Source organism: Amia ocellicauda, chromosome 12 (genome assembly GCF_036373705.1).
Source record: "Amia ocellicauda isolate fAmiCal2 chromosome 12, fAmiCal2.hap1, whole genome shotgun sequence".
NCBI classification, from domain to species: Eukaryota; Metazoa; Chordata; class Actinopteri; order Amiiformes; family Amiidae; genus Amia; species Amia ocellicauda.
This window is the reverse complement of record NC_089861.1, coordinates 15,722,821-15,748,849: the sequence shown is the minus strand read 5'-3', so window position 1 is coordinate 15,748,849 and position 26,029 is coordinate 15,722,821. Positions and strand designations below refer to the sequence as shown.

At 38.0% G+C, this 26,029-nt stretch overlaps 1 protein-coding gene across 4 annotated transcripts in view; it reads right to left on the bottom strand.

Annotated features, from left to right (window-relative positions):
• The window catches only part of dclk2a (doublecortin-like kinase 2a), a 100,227-nt gene extending 78,904 nt beyond the window's left edge, over positions 1-21,323 (bottom strand). For 3 of the 4 annotated variants that reach the window (XM_066718453.1, XM_066718454.1, XM_066718455.1), the window contains exon 1: positions 20,162-21,322. In XM_066718453.1, the coding sequence (XP_066574550.1) occupies positions 20,162-20,570 (409 nt within the window). In that variant the 5' untranslated portion in view covers positions 20,571-21,322. Of the gene's footprint in view, positions 1-20,161 lie in introns of all 4 variants that reach the window. The other variant, XR_010821186.1, reaches the window with a different exon arrangement.
• Positions 21,324-26,029: the final 4,706 nt, after the last annotated feature.

The window sequence follows — 26,029 nt, the reverse complement described above, 5'->3', positions numbered from 1 at the left end:
CGAGGGATAGTGGATATAAAATCACAATATAGTTAATTACTGCTACAGTACAAGATGTGGGTGTTTGCATAGCATCTCAGTACACCGTTTCCCAGTTTACTCTACAAGAACCACAAAAAGTGCAATACCCACAGGACATTATGATGATTGATTAGGACTCTGACCCTGGGATAAATCATTGATACAAAAAACACGCATTAATCAAGGTGTTTTGAAGGGTTTAACCATGTAATTAAGCTTGCTGCAAATGGTATATATTACATATCAAGGACCATTACCCTGAATTGTAATAGACTTCAGTAGGACTGCTTACACTACTGTATGCATTTCATTGCTGAATGCTGCAAATGGTTGCAAGTTATCTGTAGAAAATATATCTCAACTACAAAGTTTCATAGATGCAGCAGGATCTTTTATGTTAAAGAATTCACATTTTGCTTTGCCTTAGCTGGGTAGGGTAGAGCAGGAGTGGAGTTTGTCAATTATAACAAAATTGAAGATTCCAGCATCATCACAATAATTATACATGTATAATTAATACATATTTACAGGTTAAGCTTAGTATTATTAGATTAAATATTACTCATTATCAGTAAACATGACACCAGTCAATGTTTTTTTTTTAAGATATTGTGAAGCTTCAAGAGGATTAGAGAAAATATCAGTAACACTTTAAATAATGATAAAAAATATTACTTCAACCTATGCCTTTCCACTGGCATTAAATCTCTAACCTTTAACATGTATTAATTTATGACTTTTTCAACATAGGCTTATCAAATGTTTTTATTGGGTGGTGGGGAGTTTATTAGTATATTCAGTATTGATGAGGTTCTTGCTTTGTGTTCTACATCTGCATGATGTCAGTCATCTGGGTAATAGTTATTCAATACCATTGGTACAAAATTAAATCTACCATCAAGCTATTTAACTCTTAACTGAGCAGCTTTGCAAACATCCTATGAAATCAACCAATTACACATGACCCTGAAACATCTGAGCTACATGGTATTCTATCTGCTGTCTGCTGGATTTGTACTTAGTGTCTAGTCATCAGTGTAATCAATAATGTATGCCTAACATTTTTGTTTGGTAGGGCACGGGTAGCTCAGCTAAAGACATTCAATTATTAACAATATGTAACAAGAGATGAGAAAATAGACTGACTAGGCTAGGCTAGGCACCAATTAAGTATACTATAACTTATTGATTAATCCATTTTATTATTTCATGATTGTAGTAAATACCAAATACCATTTAACATAAATGCAATACTTGAGTACCCATACAATGTATCTGAAAGTCCAACATACAGGAATACCAGGAAAATACTAGTTTATGTTGTTGGTATGCATAGGCCAGTAAATGTCAGATTGTATTTGTCAGTCCTTATCATTGGCCAGTGTTTAGACTGTCAAAAGAATAATCAAGAAAATACATTTGTATATTTTTTGATATTATAGTCATCTTATTTTTTATCATTGTGGGCTATTTTTGTTTTGTTTCAATATTTAGTATTGTTATGATAGGAAGTGTTTGTATACACGGAGTCACTGCAAATCATTACAAAGTTATTCTGAGTGATCACCTTCATCCTATGGTGAAACATTTCTATCCTAATGGGAGTGGTCTCTTCCAGGATGACAATGCCCCAATCCACAGGGCACGAGGGGGCACTGAATGGTTTGATGAGTATGAAAATGATGTGAATCATATGCTATGCCCTTTGCAGTCACCAGATCTCAACCCAATTGAACACCTATGGGAGATTTTGGAGCGACGTGTTTGACAGCGCTCTCCACCACCATCATCAAAACACCAAATGAGGGAATATCTTTTGGAAGAATGGTGTTCCATCCCTCCAGTAGAGTCCAGAGACTCTAGAATCTGTGCCAAGAGCATTGAAGCTGTTCTGGCGGCTCGTGGTGCCCAATACCTTACCGAGACACTTTAGGTTGGTTTTTCCTTTAAGTTGTCTCCCATCTTTGGCCAGTGATTCCCAACCCTGGTCCTGGAGGACCCCCTACCCTTCTGGTTTTGGTTCCAACCAAGCTCTTAATTTAAGAATTGCATTTAAAACAAATAGTGAAACATTCAAACTCCTACGTGATCGAGTCAAAAGTCAAAATTTTGGTATTTTTGGCAGGAACCTCTACACAAAACATAACTGAAAACACACATTTGTAGTACTTAAAAACAACAACAATTAAATGGATTAATTTACATATTCTTTTAAATATTTATTTGAATCTAAAAAGTGTATTTCAAATGCGAATTTACAAGTCAGGATTTTTATTTTACAACACTTAAAACAATTTGCAATGAAATGTACACATAGTTTTAAATCTTTATTTTATTCTGTTTGTGTTGGGTGTGTGTGTGTGTTAATATTACCTTTACTTTGTATTTGTGTAGTTCTACTGTTTGACTGAACAATAAAACAGAAGAGCCTTTGTACTTCTTACGAATTTCGGAAACAACGCCACACTTGTGATACCAGGCACCATGATAAATTCTTCAACGGTATATCGATTCTAAAAATCTGTCACCGGCACAGCCATACATGTCACAGAACAATAGCAGAACAGCGGAACTAATGCCTCATTTCCACTGCAGAAATGTTCAACTGCATCCATCCCAGTCTCTGATCTTTTTGCAAAAGCAGGCCACTATCGGAAGTCATTTACCTGCTGTAGAAGGTCCTATTATATATGTTTTATGTATTCATTTATTAGCAGATGCCTTTATCAAGGAAGACTTACAGTTTATACAAGAAGCATTTTAAAGCATTATAGTTCAATGATGTAAGAATTGCAGATATTATACAGTTAAGTCTTGGGTATACAGTGAAGGAAAAAAGTATTTGATCTCCTGCTGATTTTGTACATTTGCCCACTGACAAAGAAATGGTCAGTCTATAATTTTAATGGTAGGTGTATTTTAACAGTGAGAGACAGAATAACAAAAAAAAAACCCCAGAAAAACGCATTTCAAAAAAGTTATAAATTGATTTGCATGGTAATGAGGGAAATAAGTATTTGATCCCCTATCAATCAGCAAGATTTCTGGCTCCCAGGTGTCTTTTATACAGGTAACGAGCTGAGATTAGGAGCACTCTCTTAAAGGGACTGCTCCTAATCTCAGCTCGTTACCTGTATAAAAGACACCTGTCCACAGAAGCAATCAATCAATCAGATTCCAAACTCTCCACCATGGCCAAGACCAAAGAGCTGTCCAAGGATGTCAGGGACAAGATTGTAGACCTACACAAGACTGGAATGGGCTACAAGACCATCGCCAAGCAGCTTGGTGAGAAGGTGACAACAGTTGGTGCGATTATTCGCAAATGGAAGAAACACAAAATAACTGTCAGTCTCCCTCGCTCTGGGGCTCCATGCAAGATCTCACCTCGTGGAGTTTCAATGATCATGAGAACGGTGAGGAATCAGCCCAGAACTACACGGGAGGATCTTGTTAATGATCTCAAGGCAGCTGGGACCATAGTCACCAAGAAAACAATTGGTAACACTACACCATAAAATCTGAAATCCTGCAGCGCCCGCAAGGTCCCCCTGCTCAAGAAAGCACATGTACAGGCCCGTCTGAAGTTTGCCAATGAACATCTGAATGATTCAGAGGAGAACTGGGTGAAAGTGTTGTGGTCAGATGAGACCAAAATCGAGCTCTTTGGCATCAACTCAACTTGCCGTGTTTGGAGGAGGAGGAATGACCCCAAGAACACCATCCCCACCGTCAAACATGGAGGTGGAAACATTATGCTTTGGGGGTGTTTTTCTGCTAAGGGGACAGGACAACTGCACCACATCAAAGGGACGATGGACAGGGCCATGTACCGTCAAATCTTGGGTGAGAACCTCCTTCCCTCAGCCAGGGCATTGAAAATGGGTCGTGGATGGGTATTCCAGCATGACAATAACCCAAAACACACAGCCAAGGCAACAAAGGAGTGGCTCAAGAAGAAGCACATTAAGGTCCTGGAGTGGCCTAGCCAGACCTTAATCCCATAGAAAATCTGTGGAGGGAGCTGAAACCTTAATGACTTGGAGAGGATCTGCAAAGAGGAGTGGGACAAAATCCCTCCTGAGATGTGTGCAAACCTGGTGGCCAACTACAAGAAACGTCTGACCTCTGTGATTGCCAACAAGGGTTTTGCCACCAAGTACTAAGTCGAAGGGGTCAAATACTTATTTCCCTCATTAACATGCAAATCAATGTATAACTTTTTTGAAATGCATTTTTCTGGATTTTTTTGTTGTTATTCTGTCTCTCACTGTTAAAATACACCTACCATTAAAATTATAGACTGATAATTTCTTTGTCAGTGGGCAAACTTACAAAATCCGCAGGGGATCAAATACTTTTTTCCCGTCACTGTATATATGTGAATTACGGGACAAAATCCAAGGAAAAAATATGAATATGGGTTTTCTTTTTGGTCCAAAGCAGAAAATGCACACTCCTACTACCGAGCCTTACTTCAGACATAAGTAGAAGAACATCAACCATGTTGCTAGATGTCTTCATGCATCAATGAAGTATTGTACTTGTACTACAGAAGATTGCACTTGCAAAATATCAAGTTGGACAGCACCCTGTCACTCATCTGTGCACGATGTGGTCATAGAATTAGTCCACCATGGCTGAAAACCCACTCAATAGGTGCACTTGTTGCTGGTACAGCTAATGCCCTCACTGCCACACTAAAGAGTGATGGCAGAGTTTTCCTAATCATAGCCCAGAACAGGAGGCTGTTTTGTCCTTCACACATTGCGAGGTACTGGCTGAGCTCAGAGGGCAGGGGATACATTTTGATACATATTTTAAGCAACTTTAGCACTTTATTACTCCCATGCACCTGTGCTGTAGTCCCGTTCTTCTAAAAGTTAGCATTTTGTTAGCTTTTCCTTGCTGTTGGTAAGTTTGTGCTTCAAGACCTATAATAGCTAAATGTATTGAAAGAGGGTAACTTCCACAACAAAACGTATAAGATGGCCTAAGACTGTGTTGAACGTAGACCTAATTTGAACGATTTGTCTGAATCTCTATGGGGAGAAATGAATGGGATTTTTGCATTAGGTACCTACAAAGTGACGACACCCCTTTGGCTCTCGATTGTCTTTGGTGATTGTCTTTGGTAACATAAAAAGTACAATAACAACATAAAAATGAGAAAAGAGTGCCAAGTAGAACACCTGCAAGTCAGTGATTGCCAAGTCTAAGTCAAGTCTAAGTAATTTCAAGTCGAGTCCCAAGTCACTTGACTCAAGTCTACACCTCTGCCATCTAGTATGTCTATGACCAGAACTGGCGACCCTGCTGGAGAGCGATGGTTGTACAGGTGGGTATTGGAACTGCCGCCCCTGCTGGAGAGTGTTAGGTGTCCCGGGGAGTATAGGAACTTCCACCCCTGTTTGTCTCCAACTGTCATATGTGGTTGTACACAGAAACAAAAATACATGCAAAATAAAACTCAACTAACTAACTAAATAACTACTCAAAAATCAAAAACTTCTCACCCAGAGTGTCATCACAGTAATCATGGGAGGTGTATCCAACCTCAGGCGATGTCAGGAAAATTACTTGTTCTCTAAAGACAGGCAGAACAACACAACATTCCCCACGGCAACCGCACTGACTGCTTTGCGCTGCTTTTTTATATACTGTCTGGCTTTGCCACCCCCCAACTAATGCCAGAGCAGTGGATTCTGGACAATGCATATACTACACTTCCCCATATTCCCATGATTACACTTTTTCCCTTATTAGCAGATTCTACCATTAAAGAATAGGAACATGTCTCAGGTCAAAAAGCAGTAAGAGCAATATTTATTTGGAAGTATAACTGATCCAAAATAAGCTCAATAATGTAAGCTATGCTCTTTTGTTCCACTGATTTTATAACACCCTGTGAATTTTATCTGACAGCATCTGTTTCTTAGTTTCAGATACACTGCATCCCATACTCTGCTCCTCTCCCACATTTGAGATAGCTGTAAGGATTCAATAGACAGTTCCCTTAAATTCAAATGTTATGTTTTTTCAGTAAGACAAAGAAAACAGTACTGGTATTGTTTGCCATTGGTACAGTGCCCAGTCCACTCAATTAAGATGTCTTTGAGTTCTATCACAGCAGTGCTGTACACATTTATCAGAACAGCCAGACATTTACCAGTTTCCACAAGGTAGAGAGCATTAGGCTTTTGTTCTGATTGCAGAGCTGTAAGCCGAAACCATATAATTAGGCTGTGTTAAATTAATATGCTTATGTTGTAGATATGTACTTTAAGGAGAAGTTCAGCAACCGATTAATTTGCTGCAGGTACAATTTGCTGTTGAGTTGGATAAACATAGTAGTTATTTTATGGTTATAATCTAAGATAAATCAGTAAAAGGTTTTCACCCATTAAAACAAAAAACGAATATTTTGATTATGTTAAAGCATTTACATTTTCCAGATAAAAACTTGGTCCTTGACTTGACTTGAACAGCAGTTTCTTTCAATTTGACTTGTTATTATTGATCTTTTGCTTTGTTGTTGTGTGCTTAGTCTACCATAATGCCTTAATATTGTTTGAATGAACCTCGTACTACCTGACATCTGTTTGCATTTTACAAATATTGTAATTGAGGATAAGAGCTTTGAATGCTTACAGTATTGTTTTCCTTTTTGAGTATTTGCATTAACTAACACAATGAATTAGAAAAAAAAGGCTACTCAGCTCATGTTTGTATAATTTATTGAATGAACCGTTTTTGTTTTTGTGATTGGAGGATTTCTGTTTATTATATAATGCAGTGTTTTGAAAGGTTTTGTTCTGTGGGCGTCACCAATTCCTGTTCTTGGGTCATCATGAGAGCAGGAGATTCACTGAAAATACAGGTTTAGAAAGTCAATTGATCTAGGTTTTTGAGTAAAAATAAGAAAAAGTAACAAGAGAGCTATAGATTTTCTGGGAAATGCCATGTCAAAATCAAAATCTCCCAAGAACGTTATCTAGACTTCCTCTTAAACAATGCCCGACTTTGTTATTCTTCCTGCTTGGCTTGCCATTCTGTTTCGAGAAAGGAAGTACATATGGTTAAATTTGATTCTCAAAAACAATAGCCCAGCATCTCCCCCCCACCATTCTGTAGCTTTCCATTCCAAAAGACCCTGTATAAGTTGTTTTATAGCCTTTATAAATAATTGCCTTTGGGGAAAAGGTATACTTTATAGAATTTTCCAGAGAAAATTAAAATATTTGTCTTTGGCACACATCCAGCATTTCAACACAAGTATCTGCTGTGAACTCTGCATTACATTGTATATGACTGCCTTTTTTTAGGCGAGAACAACGTAATGATTAATTTGTTTGGTCATGTTTCATTTTTAAAAACATTTTCCAAATGCAACTCTCCAAATATTTAATAAGCATACAATCTTGTCATTGTACCATTATGAACTAAATAAGAATGGGCCATCTGTAAAGGACAAAGGCAGGCGGGGCATTTTAGAATGTATTACTCAGATGGTTAAACTACCAATTTGCCTTGCTATCTGTCAGGCTTTCGTGTCTGTTGGGTCATTTTTATTGACAGGGAAGAGTAAATGACATGTCCAGTTGTTTATTAACTTTAAAGCATTGCATTTCACTAACTGGTTAGAAACTACCATCAACTCAGCAGACTCATCAGCACTCATTGTAATTCTGTGCAGACTTTGACCAATTTAAGCAATCGTTTTCTGAGAAACTTATTTCGGTGCATTGGAGGAATATGTGTTGATACCGATATTTCTGTAAAAGGTCAACATAGGTCGATAATATCAGTGGTCCGATATATCTGTCGGGCCCTAATATTGTGTGACACTGTACAAGGTGTGGTTCAGGACGGGAGGTGTATTAGGACCTGGGAGCTACCGCAAAGGAACCTGCCCAGAAACCACACGCCTGTGGGGCATGCAGCCATGACAGGTTGCAGGTCAGAAGAAATGGAGAGCTGCTGGCAATGGCAGCCTGTAAAACGACCCCGGCTCCCTTCAGAGAGTGCAGAGTACCCGAGGGGAAGCAAGGAGGGCTATTGGAATGCTAAGAGCAAGGAGTAGAGAGAAAGAGAGAATAAAAATAGCAAAATGATCAACCTGGATTTTGACAAATGCTTGTGTGAGACCCCGAACTAGGAACCCAACTTGGATCAGCATACAGCGATTACCGTGTTTGACCCCCGCTTCACTATAATGACTACGAGACCATCTCTCCCTTCACTTCACTGAAGTGTGTAACCCAGGAAACCGAGTAATGGCCCAGGAATAATTAGGGCTGCCACAAAGGGGTTAGCTGGGCTAGGTGTTATTTTCATTGCACAACCTTTGTCAAGGCTTCCCTGTAGATTTTCATTTTCCGCAGATTCCTGCATATCACCGTGTGACACCCCACACTGTGTCACAAGTGTTATATAAACAATAGCAGATGTGTTTATATTTCTGACCAAATTAACTTTTAATATGCAAGAAAGTTGTTACAATGCAAAATTGTAGAAAACATTTTTAACAAACATAACATGTTGCCATCTTGTCACTGGTAATTCTTCTCCCATTCAAAATGATGTGAGAGTATTTCTAATTTGCATTTTTCTGCATTATTGCCTACTGCTTCAGTTACAGATGTACTAACATATTATGCTCTCCTTTAGACACTCTCACTATCAACAACTGCTTCGCCATTTTGACAAGTATCTAAAAAGCAAATATTCAGCATCTAAATTCAAACAGAGCCTTATTATGGCCACCTTCAGGATTGGATGGTTCTTGGCAAATGCTGCTTTGTTTTATTCCATTTTGTTTAAAATGATGCATTTTAAATTTACTAATAGTAATTTAAGCCTACCTTTTACTAATCTGATCTCCTCTTATTTAGCCCTCCTCTACTGATCTCTGCATCTCAGTTCCACTGGAACCTACCACACTATCCACCTCCTCCCTTGCTAAGAATCTTAGAGTCAACCTGTCACATCTGTTCAGACTTTACCTGTAATACAACAGCTTATTCTCCCAAGCTGTTTAGCACTATTTAGTGCTATTACGCACTTTATTTAGTGATGCTTCCCATGTACTTACTGTTAGTACATCTATTGTTTTACTGCAACTTCTCCGATGCCCCCCTTCCATTAGCACATGTCAAGGATTTAACGGTATTATATCTGCACTTGTTACCTCATTGAATTAGGATCTATTCTTATGTTTGTTTGTATTGATTGTACATGTCTGTATGGATATGGCTTATAGCAAGATAATTTGAGGTTCCATCCATGACAAAACTCGAACCCTGGTCTCCAGCACGACAGTGCTCATACCTCTCAGTGAGCCTTCAGAATAGCTACAATATGATAATGCTAGTACATAGATAAGATAAGATAGATAAGATAAGATCGAATTAAGGCTGTCACAATTCATCAAGTAACTCGAGTAATTAGATTACAAAAAATCCTCGATTTAGAATTTCCTGGCACAAGCTCACGGCACCGCTCTACATGTCAGCACTACAGCGGTCAAACACACACCACAACACTTGGTACAGTGCAGTAAATTACTTAATTTTACATTTATCATATGAAACCTATATATCACAAGAAATGCAAGACATTGAAGTTTTTCATTCTTTCTATAATTCGTTTAATTTTGGAATGAATTCAGAAATGTGCATTAGCTAAGAAACCTATGGTATACTCAAGACAACGTTGTTTTCAAAATTAACCCAGCTTACACACACATACAAACACGCACACACACACGAATCTCCGCAGGAAGCGCACCTGTGTAGAAGTTCTTCACAACTACAGGCAAAACAAAAACAAAAACTAAAAACTAAAAATCGGGCCGTTAGGTTTGCTGTGTTGAATACATCTCTGACTATTCATTTGTTGTATTTCTTATTCTTAGCAGCTTTCTTTTGTGTTAATTCTGTAGTTTGGGTTGAAAATGGGATTCTGACATTTAGGTTGACCAGCTGAAATAAACTAGAAACCCCTCTCCCAAATCGCTGTCATAATTGTCTATAATATTGAACAATATCCCCAATTAAAAATGTACAATACAAAAATGGTTTGCTTAATTAAGTTGTATCAGTTTCAGAAGCAGTACAATGTTCAAAACATTCCTCATTTGACTGCATTAAAAATGCTCTCATTCAGTGATCACTTTTAGCACACCGCCATTTTTCCCCATCTCCTAAAACTGACAGGTTATCATTTCATTTGTTTACCAATACAACAAATCTGTTTGTTTTAAAAGCTTTTTGATTGGTTAACACTCACAACAAACCTATTTGATATTGGCTAAGAAACAGTAAAGCACAAAAATGTGTGCTTAACACATATTAATACTTTGCTTTTATATTGAAAAAAAAAGAATAATGTTAAAAAGCAGTATTTTGCTAATAGATCTGCAGGCAGCCAAATATATCTTTATGGAGAGGGCATATTGTAAGATACTTTTGTGTTAGAGCCACAACAAGACTTGAATCCTGGTGTCCCACACCATAATGCAGCAATCTAGCCACACCAATAATTGGTCATAATCTCTTAGAGAGCCCTTAAAAATTGTTACAATATGGTAATTAGTTTAAACAAAGATAAAAAACATAAAGGAGGCTGACATATTCTGGGCTCAATAATTGTCACTTTATCCAGTATTGTCACCACACCATATGAGGTATGACGACATTCATTTCTTATAGGTATCTACCAACATAACAATTTTGGTGAGTTTCAGTTTAGTAGTTTTCATTTCATGTTCATTTGAAATTCATGGTAAAAAGTAATAATTGATTTGCTCAAGGTGACCATCCTGTTCCTTATTTTATTAATCAAATTGCCTTGCTCAAACTTGATAGAGGAATTAGCCACGGTCATGTGTGCAAAATTTCACTTCACTCCACCCAACTTTTTCAGAGAAGAAGGTAATTTAATATTTTTCACCAATCTAATATGGCTACCAAACCAAGTGACTGATAAACTTGTCTTGTCAAATATTAATATAGGTTTCACATCTGTCCCATTAGCGGTTTCTGAAAAAGATGATTGAATATTATCTAATAATTCTCATTTCATCCAATATTGGCACCATACCAGATGAGGTATGACATCCATTTTTCTTGTGGTAAATCTTCCTATAGGTATCTACCACCATCCCAATGTGAGTTTCTGTTTAGAAGTTTCCATTTCATGGTCATTTGCAATTTATGGGCAAAAAATATATAATTTGATTTACTCATGGTGACCATCCTGTTTTATGAATCAACTTGAACCTAGGATCATCAGTATAACCCTGCTTTGTTTTATTTTTGTGAATATGTGGATAATGTGGATTAAAAATACAAACATTTTTCAAAACATCACAAAAAAAAATCATAAGTCACATTCAGAATACACAAAGACTCTCAGGAGTTCTGCAGTAAAGACACGCATACCGGCACAAGCGGAAATGGTCAGGAAGTGCTCAACCTCTGAATAACCCTGTTCTTTCAGTAAGAAACATCTAGGGCTACAGAAAATCACATGCACAGTGCATAGTATTTAATACATAGCTCAGATCTCTTTCCAGGTTTCCTTTAATCTGTCACTATACCTGGAGTATCTAAGCACAAGTCAAACATCATTTATACATTTGCCTCACATTTTGTGCATTTTAAATAAAATCATTTGATAGATTATTTAAATTCCATGATTTAAAATAACACATAAGATTTTTATGCTGTAAAGTTATGTAAAAAAAGCCTATAAAATAAACAGACATTGTTTTAAATAACATTTAAAACACTTAATAAGGGGTTGTCGAACAAAATCTCTCTAATCCATCTTCAATAACAGTGAAAGGAAACAGCATCTTAGTATGCTTTAATATGTTTTGAAGGCATGCTTATTTATTTTATAAACTGATAAGAATAACATTCTATCAATTCAGTAATGTTAAACTGTGCCATTTTTCTATTAAGAATTTAATACCTGTGTAAAGTGCAACAACTTGCTATTTTTTACAGCTTAATAAATATCAAACTTTGTGTTCTAGTTCTGTGGTTTACATACCCGGAGAAAAATACTCAAGACACTGACATCACAGAATCCATGGTTGTCATGTATATCCCTTACATCTAGCTGTCGAATACTTTGTTTTGATGATCTAACCCGAGAAGTCCTTGATGGGATTGAGGAGGAATAGGATATTGAGGAAACATGTCAGTTTGTCAAGGACTTCCTTGCAGCAGCAAACACCAGAGAAAGCAGCAGAACTGAACTCAACCAGCTAGAGGAGTTAAAAATGCAATATTGTGAGTTGTAGTTTGCTCAAGAGCAAGCAAGGGAGCATCTTGAAATACAAATGAAGACCTTGACCGACAAGCTAAAGGTGGTAAACATTGGTTCCTCATCCGGTCCAGATGTCTGAAGTGACATCTTCATTTTGAAAGAAGAGGTATCACAGATGAAGACCTCATTGAAAGGTTGAATGAAACCACCGGTATGGAGACAGAAGAAAAAGTGGCAATGCTAAAACCACCCAAGATATGGAGTTTCAAACTGAAGTTGGCATTATTGCTCACACAACCCAACCCAGACAAACTCAAGCACCCTGGGGCCGGTTGTAATTGCAGGCTCAGAAAACAGGATCGGATCCGGGATCACTGGATCCGGATCATGAAAAAGCATTGTACGAAGCAGATTGTGATCTGGCTCTGCTGATCTGATTTTTTGATCCGATTATTAAGCAGCGTGGGCAGTGACTCAGCAGTTTCCTATGGACATAAACCGGCTCATCAGGCTTTGTGTAGCTGTTTGAACATCTACTGCTCTAATGACTCAATGACAATCATAAACCTTTCAGAAAACTATACTGTGCTGTATTTCTGATGAGTTTATCAATTTATTTATTTATTATTAAGCTTAGTTGTTCACTACGTTTCCCAATGCAAGTTAATGTCAGTGTGCTTATGCCGTCGTACATTGGATCCGACAATTATGTAGCCCGTCATCCGAAAAGGACATTGGATAAATTAAAACCGCACCAAGTACACGACCTTCCCAGGTTATTGCATTGGTGTGCGTTTCTTTAACTCCTCAACAACAAAATTATTATTATTATTATTAGCCAATAATCAATTTTATGTATAACACACTCTTCTCATACCCAGAGAGCTACAGCAAGCAGTCAAAACAGACAAGATCAAACAGGCAACATAGCAGTAGCAACTCAAGAGTATTTAAAAAAACGTGCAACTAAAGAGAGATCCTAAAAGATTAAAAAAAGGTGAATTTCTAGAAATCTCAAAGCTATGGACTATAAGGGTGCTTCTCAAAGCATTGCACAGCTGTGGAGCTGCTACAGTCGGTTCTGTTACCCGTCATCCTGGGGTTGCAGGCTTGGTGCTTGAGAAATAAGAGCTTTTACATGATTACTTACAAAAATGAAAATAAATAAAAACACAACAATATCGCACACAAACTACACCTTAAAGACACAAAAGCAGAATGCACGGTTCATCATTATACTGTTTATTTTAAAGTGCAAATCTTTGTAAATAATGTAAGTCACATTTGTGTTGTTTATCTGTGCTAAACCAGTCTTGTCTACACCGATAATGTTACCTACTACTTGCTGAAAGCTTCCGGTTGTGAATAACTTCAGCGCTAAACACAGCTTCAAACGCGTGGGTGTGCATGACTGCGCTCCAATGTTGGTCCCACTACAGGATGGGTTATGTCTGTGAGGTTTAATATGCTTCATGGTGTTAATACGTACCGCTTTCAAACACCTTCCTCACCAAAAACCTCTAAAGGATTTTCCCTGTCTTTAAATACTCACTCACTGCGTGTTTGACGTCTGTGAACCAAAATGAAGTATACGGAGTTCCTCCATTTTAAAAAGTCGGATCAAGCTCTGATCCTGGTCAAAAGCAGGATCAGTATTGAGCTCGGATATGAGCTCAGATTGAGCTCTGATCCATTTAGTACAACACAACTGGGATCAAGATCAAGATCAGATCCCGGATCCGGGATTGCAGAATGAAATCCCATTTTCTGGAGTGAAGTGGATTTTCACCTGCAACAAGATGTAAATTTGGATGCCAGGCTCCAGGTTCCTATTTTAATCTCTAATGAGTCTAATGGGCTAAGGAACCAATTATAGGATACAACGTCATTGAGCAAGTAGTCACATAATGGCTGGGAGTGGAACAGAGTTCCAAATGAGCCGACAAAACTAATGAGTGCAGCATTCATGCTGGGGCCTGAAGAAACAAAATCCTTGATACAAGTTATACAAGTGGTGAACACAGGGTTGTCAGAACTGGGACAAATAATGTCCTTCTCCCACTCAGACCCAGTTTATTGTCGGGTGCATGCAGGACAGTTGGAGAAGCCCTAGGCAATGTTGTTTGTCCTGGATGAAAACCTCCATTGCCCTGATGGACTGAGACTCAATTAGGTAATAATTACTCTGGGCTAGCTATTCTGGAGGAATGAACAGTTGTTAAAAACACAAGTCACAATATGACTGTAGATAAGAGACTAACATTGGGACACCTCCAGCCTGTGAAAGCAGTCTATCTGGCCCCAGTGAGACATGTGGAGGCAAGGCTTGACCTAAACAATAGAGGGCTTCATGGAGACTCCATCATCAGACCACAGAGATATTCTGCAGACCTATATCCAGAAGGAGTCAACACAGATGCCAGCAGTAATGAGACGATTCAAGGTTGGGACCCTTCAGTGATCTTATATCAACTTTGTGAAAAGCAGCATTGATAAAGACAATACTGAGACTTGATTGCAATGCTTTCGAGCGAGACGACCAGGACATAGAGTGCATACCATCTCTGAGAATGCATATCAATTTAAAAGACACACCAGTACAGAATACATACGTGTATTCCAAAACCATAACACAAGGTAAAATAATACTTGCTAGATCTTTTAAATCAAGGGTGGATCAAGAGATCAAGGTAATCATATTAATCACCAGTGGTCTGTGTGAGAAAGAAAGATGGAGGGCACAGACTTTTCTGTGATTCCAATGAATTGAACAGGAGGACCTATGCAGATTGGCTCCCAATTCCATGAATAGACCTGGTGGATAGTTTGAGCAGAAGTTCCTGTTTTCCTATCCTTGATAAAGGCAAGGCCTACTATCAAGGGTTCTTGGATTAAAAAAGTTGCCCCCTCACAGCTTTCATCACATCTTGGGGTTTGTATGAATGGGTGATAATTCCTTCTGGCCTTTTATTTCAGCACCAGCAGAGTTTCAAAGAAATATGGAATAATGTTTGACTGGTCTCAGAATAAATCTGCCAGCCTTACTTGGATGACAATGTGGTCCACATTAAATCCTTTGAAGACCATGTCAGACATGTATAGATGGTTCTTCAACGTTATCAACAACTAAGCTCACAGCCAAGAAATGCGAACTGTGGCCCCCCCTAAATACACCACTGGGTGCAATGCTGTGTCACCGGTAGGCTGTAAGGATGGTGGTGATCGCGTATGGTTCAAGGACATTGACTCCTCCTGAGAAGAATTATCATTTACATTCAGGGAAATTGGAATTCCCGGCTTTAACTTGTGTCTATTGATTTTCTTCATTTGGAAACCTGCAAGTAAGGCTATTAGTACATATTGGTCATAATGGACCATTTCACCAGGTTTGCCCAAGCCAACCCAAATACAAACAAAATGGCCAAAACCGTGGTAGAAAAGTTCTCTGGAGATTTTGTTTTCCAAACACAATTCATATCACAAAAACTGTGCCTTTGCTGGAACTCTGTGAAGGGAATGTGATAGTACTGTACATGTATGACCTTGTAGAATGTCGGGATGACATTTCTTTTGAGGGGAATAGTGTGGCACTTATGTGTGGAAACTGACATGAGAACTCTTTTCATTTCAGACCAACTTTTTGATTAAAGTTGTCTGTATCTGTGTTTTTAGTCTCAAATAAATGTAAGATCATGCCATGTTTGGTAATTAAATGTTATAAAGCCTGCCCACAAAAAACAATAGATCAATAATCAAACACAGTAGTATAACTATGCTGATACTGAATAATTGTAGGAGCTTAAGTAAAAGGGGGATGCCTACAGGAATATTTTACCCCTAAGCTTGTGCTTGATTCATATGTACCTACCACATTTTGTATAATGCCATGACCATAAATTTAGAAACATCAAGGAAAGTAATTCCAGTAAATAAGATTAGGCATTCTTAGAGACTAAAGTCAAAGTCCCAAGGTAAAGCATCAACATTAAAACCATTCAAGGACCAAGAACTATTAGTAAGTAGGCTACATGTTTACCCATCAGGTGAACACAAATGCAGCAGAATTGCATGAGAAGAAACACATCTTATCAAATTTTCTTATTTTAAGATAAAAATAACATGATCTTATAATAATTTTAAAATCTTTACACAGTCACGATCCTCATGAATATACAGTGCCTTGAAAGATAATTAGACCATTCATATTGTGTACTATTTTGTGAAATTACAAAATGGTGCATACACATTCTATTCAAAACTTGAATGCTAAAACTAAATGGTAAATGTCAGCAAAAACAAAAAAGACAAATGTTGATTGTATAAGTATTCAGACCTCTTAACTGACTATTTGGTCAAAGTACCTTTAGCAGCAATAACAGCTGCAAGTCAATATCCTGCACAACCTTTTAACACAAAGTTGTTCCTTTTTACATCACCCCAATTTATAACACCACCCTTGCATATCAGCCATATTCTCTTTTGAACAGTTTTGCACCAATATTGTTTCATTATATACCACCACCTTTATAACACCAAGCCACCTAATGCCAGATATAATGCCTTTTGCAGACTTGGTGGTATAAAAAGGGAGGACTGAATTGTAAGATTAAATGTAATGATTTGTATGATTCTGGGTCAGAAAAAGGATTACAAAATGATGTGGTGTAGGCTACTACATTTAGACAACAGCACATTTGTGGTGCTCTGTATTTCTGTAAAAAGATTAAAATCTACCTTCCAGCACTGATCTCCTGTAGCTCCTCCAAGCATAAGCAATGAAGTCAACCTCTTTGCAAAAGGGAGCTTGCAAAGCACTGACCTAAATCAATCTGAATCTGTATGTGGACAAGGCAGGAATGAAATACAAACTCTTCAGCAGAAGTAGCAGACAATTAATTGCAGTAATACAAATACAACATCCAATCAGCTAATATAATCCTATCCAGCTTTATAATTCCATCAAGCAGAGTTTTTGAGGTAACAGATTAATAGAATATAATCACTCTATTTTAAGTTATTATCACTCACCACTGACAGTGTGTATGAAAAACATTTGAAATGCCCCTGTTAAACAAGAGATAAAGCCCTTTAAAAATATGCTGATGGGAAAATGACAGATTCTCCAAGGATCGGTAACTTGCATATTTTATTTCTTTTTGGTATTTTGCAATAATTGCCATTCGTTTATACTAAATTATTTATATCAGAAGGTAACTTAAGTGTCTACATTTTACAATTAGAAAAAATAAAAATCATTTAGTAAACGTATCATGAACATACAAACCTATTTAATTTGAGATATACTACATAATATACTATAATACATATTACTAAATGCAAGGATTGAAACAAGAGTCCCACTCTAAAGCAGTTTGGGGCATCAACTTTTACAAGCTGCAGGTTTTTGTAGTGTAACATTAAGCTTGCAAGGAAAGACATGCACAGTTACAATTATATCAAACATTTGCTTTTCTTCTGTATTGGTGCAATTGTTACAAGAACCTGCAACTTGTAAAAACTGGAAGAGATATAACTGCCATGCAGTGAGAGTCTTATCTCCATCCCCGATACATAATAGGGCTAATCTTGTTGAAATACTAACAGATAGTAAGTCACATGCTATACATAGGATGGATTCGTGAAGGTTTCCATGACTGATAGAAGATATTTTGGATGACAATGAAGTGCTTGGGCTTCTACCAACATAAATAAGGTACAATACCTTGGTGTACCACACAGTGGTTCAATTAGTACTGAAAACATTTAATGGCCTGTTTGAACTCTATATCAAAAAACATACAGATATTTACATACATTTTGACCTGCTCTCTTTTGCATTGTGTTTGTTGTACACTGTATCACCAGATCTATAGACATGTTCAAATAATTTGAGAATTCAGTTTTCTATGCATGCCATAATATCTGGGTTGTTTATTATTTGACACAAAAATTGTGACAGAGGGGTCCTTACAGTCTTCACATCGAAAGTATAACAACTTCTCACAACCTTTCTTTGGCAAAATGTATATTCATGTTTAGATATTGCTCTGATATTTACAAAAATACAAATTAAAATATAAAAAAAGAAAAGTAACCTAATGGCTTGAATTGAATTTGATTAATCAAATACCTAAGCATATTCTCTGATATGGACTTGGTAAAACTTAACATTAGGATTGTTTAGCCTATGCCTTATACTGTATCAAGATATCCTACATAAAAACAATAGAGTTTCTTTCAGGTTTTTTTTTTATATATATAGATAAGTGTTATCCAAACAAATTACAATTTAGCACTTTCTATGACATTTTTTAAAATCAGAATATCAAAAATATAACATGAAATACATAATAAATATAAGTGATACATGCTTTGAGAAACTTGGTCTTACAAATAATACTTACAAGTATTAAATGATCAAGGATTTTAAGCCAAGAACAAAAATGGTAAAAAACTAAATCTATTAGAAATGGAAAGTGTGCTATTTTGTATTAGTCTTAGCCTCATTCTACAGCAAAACTCAATTTATGCTCTCTTACAATGTCCATCCCTCAGTATTGTATTTATTATTATTACTATTATTATTATTATTATTATTATTATTATTATTATTATTTCTTGGCAGACACCCTTATCCAGGGCAGTACAAGGCATCAATCATTACAAATTCAATTTAAAACATAGCAATTCAAAATACATTTTACAAATTCCAAATTACAATTTACACAAGTACAGTAAGTGAGGTCCTACATCCTGGACGGTGAAAGCTAAGTGCTGTCAAAATGTAGGGTCACAGTCAGGGGTTATGGGAAAGGGTGCAAGGAGGAAAACAAATCAAGAATGCAAGCAGCATAATAAAACTCTGTGAAGTGTTATCTAGCAGGGATAAAAGGAGTCGAGTCTGAAAAGATGTGTCTTGAGTTTACAAACTAAGTCAAGGCAAGAAAGTATTGACCTGATTGTAATGTGTGTGCAAGGTATGCCACCCATAACAAGTCATGATATAATGCATTTAAATTCAAACATCAGAAAATGCCATCACATTGATACAAGCAAATGTCTTTCTTCAGTTCCTCAGAATGTGGGTGTGTGAGAATTCTGCACTGATTAGATGAGCACACTTGTTATGTGTCCCACTCCCATGAGTTTAAGAAGAGAGGATATCTTTGAACATTTTAATGAAAGTAAGCAGGCCTGCATTTGTTGATTTCAAAGATGTGTGGAACAGCCGTTCATTTATTCGATCAACTTTTTAACAAATAATTTCGTCAGAGGCTATAAACTTAGTACCACGTACATACACACACACACACACAAATAAATAAATATATACATAAATACGACAGCATGGGTTAATCTAAGTATTGAAACTAAATGCAAAACCCTTAAAAGACACCAGAAAATAACTCGGATAAAATGGGTACAGAAACATTAAAATGACACCAGCTGACAGTTTGACTTAAAGGTAGAGTTAGAGTTTGTTTAGTTAGACCTACAATACAGGAGGTCAGTAGGTGACTAAATGTCATGAGCATAAAAAACAATCTAGTCTATAGCATCTTCTGGGATTCAGTGTCTGAAGAATAACTGAAAATGTGACAATTTTAATCACAAAGACAAAGCTATATCCACTCACAGTGAAGCTAAAAGCATTATTTACTTGCACATTTTCACAGAAACGTTTGTGAAAACACCAACTTATCACCTTGGAGGTTAAACGTAAAATTATTGTTAGTGTTGATTATATCTATGTTGATTTACAAGTCATCAGCTCATTATAATTGAGAATAATAATAAACTAGCCTACATTACCTCCCAAGTAATACAAAATCTAATCTAAAAACGTGCAATATGTCCTTACCTTCAACCAACTCCTCCATGCTTGTTAGCTTTCTTGACCCATCCACAGTGTATATGCTCCTGACTCCCTGAGGCAGGTTCACATTGTCCGAAAGAGACCTGGTCAGCTCCATGAGGAGAGCATCGAAGGACCTGAACCGGTCACTGGACACCGCATACACCAAACCCTTGAAATATTTGTCTCCATTTCTGTAAAAGCGGACTTTCTTGGCTTTCTTCTCGGAGCTGAGTGCCTGCAGAGTGCGGGTGCGATAGAAGCTGCAGTGCGCGCTGTGAGCCGGGCTGGGGATCAGACCGTTCCCCCTGGACCCGGACTGAGAGCCGGAGCCGGAGCCGGGCCCCCGGGACGAGCGGTGCGCTTTGTCCCGCTCCTCGAAGTGCTCCAATTCGATACTTCTGTTGAGCGCCATCACCGACGTCTGTGATACAAAATATGATTATCTGAGTACCAAACCAATACCCGACTTCACTAGCAATCGTCTCGTTTCTCTGATGCAGACGACGAAACAATGCCCCGTCAATCAGTTGTAATCACTGGAGCCGTGTGACACACGTCCTTTGCCGTGCTGGGCTTGTGTTGTACTACTGCAGACAGCTGAATGCCGTCTGGGCATAGTGTTTTTGTTACACTGTAGCTACATACGAGGAATAGCATGCTACATCCAACCTGGGTTACTCAGTATCAGCAACGCCATAAACAATACTGAAGGGCCACGAGTGTTAATCAAACAGTAGGTTACAACCCTTTCTCAATAGGTAAAACATATCGAGTCTTTTAGATCATGAATGGTAACAACAATCAGATTAAAAAACGCGTGAAGTCCGAATTCAGTGCGAGTTTATTGGCGTTGAGGACGCTGTCCTGGCTGATAAAGGTTGTTTTATTTTCGGTCAAGCACAGATGAATCCTCAGAACAATCAATTTAATCCCAGCAGTTCCTTGCGATATTTTCGTGTAGAAAAATCCAAAAATAAACTATAAAAATGTGATATATTAGTAGTGTACTGCATTCAACTCCAGATACACTATTTAAAATATATATATTATGTCTAACATAGACGCATGTCTTCTGGAAGAAAGGAAAAAACAAACAAAAAAAAAAAACCTCTATCCTCTTCTTACATCCTTCATTTGCGACCTCCCAGCTCCAAACTACAGCAGCACCAGCTGCATTGACAAGCGCAGTGCGAGCCAGAGAGAAAGGGTTGCTGGGTCCTAGTGCGCCTTCAAAATGCGTTGTCTGTAATCCACCCTTCGGCTCGGGGGTCTCAAATGCAGGAGGACCCTACTGTCTGCTTACTATCATTTCAATTGAAATCAATTTCGAAAATAATCTTTTTTTTGTTGTTGTTGTTGTTGTTGTAGATGACAACATATTTGGATTCAAGCTGCACTGCCTACATAAAGATACAGCCTTGTGAGAACTATTACATGTTCAGATAATTAATCAAACCAGTTAAGTAACTGGGAGATGTGTTGGAATACAAACAGAAGACAGTGCAGTCCTGTAAAAAAATTAGGCTGCAACCTCTACCAGGTTTGCACATCTGGATTGTGAATCATTTGCCAATTTTTCTAGAATAAAATGTTTAAGCTCTGTCAAGTTGAATGGGGATTGTTGCTGCATAGCAATCTTCAAGTCTTGCCACACATTCTCAATAAGATTCAAGTCTGGGACTTCACTTGGCCATTCTAGGACATTCACTTTCTTTTTTAAGCCACTCCAGTGATGTTTTGGATCTGTGTTTGGGGTCATTGTCCTGCTGAAAGGTAAATCTCTGTCCCAGTCTTTTGCAGAATGAAACAGGTTTTCCTCAAGGGTTTACCTGTGTTTATCTCTATCCATCTATTTTTTATCAGACCGCAGAATCTTTTGCAAATTCCTAGTTGGATTACATGGATGGCCTGCTCTAAGCAAATTCTGGGAGCTGTTGTATACCTTCCACTACTTAATGATCAAATTGATTGTGCTCCAAAGGATATTCAATGTCTTTGAAATCTTTTTATTCAGGGGAGGCGATCTGTACCTTTTCACAACTTTATCCCAGAGTTGTTCTGAAAGCTTCTTGGTCTTCATGGTAGTATCTTTGCATTGAATGCACTACCCAACTGTGTGAAACTACACTACACAACAAAATGTGAAAAAGTCCAAGGGGGGTGAATATTTCCTATAGCCACTGTATATGTGTACATGCCTCCCCATACTTGTTATACTTGCTTAATTCTATACTTTTCCATGTAGATTGTTACTGCACACTTCCTTTAGAATACAATGAGTTAGTGTTCATTTAGTTTGTATTTGCTTTTAGTCTTAGGCTCAGACTAAATCAAGCCTTAACTTGTATCAAGTCTATGTTTAATTTATTTTTAGCAATGTTCTACTATTTATAAATAAAAACAAGGTAGTAAGTTTGATATATGTGATTCTAGGTCAAAGTTTTCTTTAGGGCATAGTCTAATTGAAGTACATGTAACAGCAAATGCTAAGGAACTACAACTAATATGTGGGTTTTAATTTATGGGTAAAGTCTTTCTCGTACTACAGTCACTTGAAATGGAGAGAGATTTGCAAGTAATTTGTTAGTTTAGACCTCTAAAATTGTTTACCAAAATAAAATATAATACAATGTTTTTATAGATTTTATAATAGACAACTGGGTCAGAGCATCTCCAAAACTGCAGCTCTTGTGGGGTGTTCCCGGTCTGCAGTGGTCAGTACCTATCAAAAGTGGTCCAAGGAAGGAAAAGCAGTGAACCGGCGACAGGGTCATGGGCGGCCGAGGCTCATTGATGCACGTGGGGAGCGAAGGCTGGCCCGTGTGGTCCGATCCAACAGACAAGCTACTGTAGCTCAAATTGCTGAAAAAGTGAATGCTGGTTCTGATAGAAAGGTGTCAGAACACACAGTGCATCGCAGTTTGTTGCGTATGGGGCTGCGTAGCCGCAGACCAGTCAGGGTGCCCATGCTGACCCCTGTCCACTGCCGAAAGCGCCTACAATGGGCACGTGAGCATCGGAACTGGACCACAGAGCAATGGAAGAAGGTGGCCTGGTCTGATGAATCACGAGTTCAAGGTGTTGACTTGGCCTCCAAATTCCCCAGATCTCAATCCAATCGAGCATCTGTGGGATGTGCTGGACAAACAAGTCCAATCCATAGAGGCCCCACCTCGCAAACAGGACTTAAAGAATTTGCTGCTAACGTCTTGGTTACCTCCTTCTTACTGCTTGCCAACATGTCAGTGATATGGATTGTTATAATATAATAATTATATTTTCTTGCCATCTTAAAAGAATCCTAGCAACTAAAAACACAGGTAAAATAAAAGTGTTATCTCTTACACAGTAGGAGCCAATACAAGCTTTTATATATTGAATATTGAATTATGTATGTTTTTTATTGTCTGTTCTTCATTGAGAATCAACTACACCTCTAGCTTCCAGCATTTGAGCCACCCACGAATCATGTCTGCAATCTTGTATGTGTAAATGGTAATGCCCATACAGTACATCATTGACACAGCTATCACAGTATTATGAAAACTGTGTCAATGATGTACTGTATGGGCTCAGCACAGTGTATTCCTGCTGTGTGAATATGTCACAAATGAATGTTGTAAATTGAATCCTGCTTCACTTTCACATATCCAAAATTTAAGCCCACTAAGCACAGCTGCATTAACTGGTTAATTCTGTGTCCAGGCTCCCACATTAAAGAGAAAAGAAGTTAACTACTCTAATTGTCATATGTTTTAACACCCAGAAATAAGTTAAAGAATGGTTGTGCGCACCCAGTTATCAAAATAGCAACTTGCACATTATTTTATTTTACAGTTTAAAACAGGCAGGTACAAACAATCAACAGTAAATGTGCATTTTAACACTTCCCTTTTGATTTTCCCGCTTTTGTTACCCAATCATGCTTTAACAAGTTACATAAAGATGTATACAATATATATTTTGTTTATGTTTATTTCAGTGCTGTGTTCATTCTCCATATTCATAAATGCAATGGGAATTAGTTTCTTCTTCACAATGAACATCAGAGTTTCAACCAAAAGGTCAATTACATAAAGCCATATATTCTATCAGGAATGGGATGCAGGGAAGTTTTACCCAAACATGCAGTCAGAAAAGTGATTCAGACTAATTTAAAACCAAGAACAATGATTGGAGAATGTTGAACTAACATAACTTTGCATACTCCAGTCCGAGTGAATAGTAAATGTATCCTTAGATGTCAATACAATTATGTTTTAAATGCAGCAGATACCAAGGAATTATTTGTTAATAATGCCACTTCTTTGAATCTCAGCACTCTTTTAATGGTGACATTATGGTCTTGGTACTCAGGTGAAAAGTGATCATCCATAGGGCATTGAAATCTTAAAAAAAAAAAAAACGAAAGATAACAACAAGCATCAAGAAGTATCAAGTGGACACCCATGTGCAGTCACCTAATGTTAATGCAAAGCTTTAACTTTCAATTTGTAAAAGCCTCTCCTAATTGGAAGGGATTTAGTGAATTAGCAGAGGATTTATCAGCAACAGACCCAATACTTTAAGAAGGACTATTGGATTGAATTTCACCTTTTTGTGATTTGTCCGCTGGACATTTTCCAGTAGTGCATCTGCAGGGAACAAGCCTCTGGTGAGCACAAGGTCAGGATTATGAGTGTAGGACTGTTTATTACGTGCACCCTGGAATGTGTGCTTCCAAAAATACCAACAACTTTTGTCAGTTGCCTCAGCTTTACTAATCTCATTTGCATTTGGTTTTGTTACATAAAGTTTATATATAACACTGCAATATAATTAATCTTTAAACACCTTTTTGAAGAAGGCAGCATACATCCTGTGATATATACTCAGCAAAAAAAGACATGTCCCTTTTTCAGGACACTGTATTTTAAAGATAATTTTGTAAAAATCCAAATAACTTTACAGATCTTTATTGTAAAGGGTTTAAACAATGTTTTCCATGTTTGTTCAAAGAACCATAAACAATTAATGAACATGCAACTGTGGAACAGTCGTTAAGACACTAATAGCTTACAGACGGTAGGCAATTAAAGTCACAGTTATAAAAACTTAGGACACTAAAGAGAACTTTCTACTGACTCTGAAAAACACCAAAAGAGAGATGCCCAGGGTCCCTGCTCATCTGCGTGAACGTGCCTTAGGCATGTTGCAAGGAGGCATGAGGACCGCAGATGTGGCCAGGACAATAATTTGCAATGTCCATACTGTGACACGCCTAAGACAGTGCTACAGGGAGACAGGAAGGACAGCTGATTGTCCTCGCAGTGGCAGACCACGTGTAACAACACCTGCACAGGATCGGTACATCCGAATATCACACCTGCGGGACAGGTACCGGATGGAACAACAACTGCCTGAGTTACACCGGGAAAGCACAATCCCTCCATCAGTGCTCAGACTGTCCGCAATAGGCTGAGAGGGCTGGACTGAGGGCTTGTAGGCCTGTTGTAAGGCAGGTCCTTATCAGACATCACCGGCAACAACGTCGCCTAGGGGCACAAACCCACCTTTGCTGGACGTGATTTCCTACAAGACAGGAATGTCAGTGTTCTGCCATGGCCAGGGAAGAGCCCGGATCTCAATGCCATTGAGCACATCTGGGACCTGTTGGATCGGAGGGTGAAGGCTAGGGCCATTCCCCCCAGAAATGTCTGGGAACTTGCAAGTGCCTTGGTGGAAGAGTGAGGTAACATCTCACAGCAAGAACTGGCAAATCTGGTGCAGTCCATGAGGAGGAGATGCACTGCAGGACTTAATGCAGCTGGTGGCCACACCACATACTGATTGTTACTTTTGATTTTGATCCCCCCCTTTGTTCAGGGACAC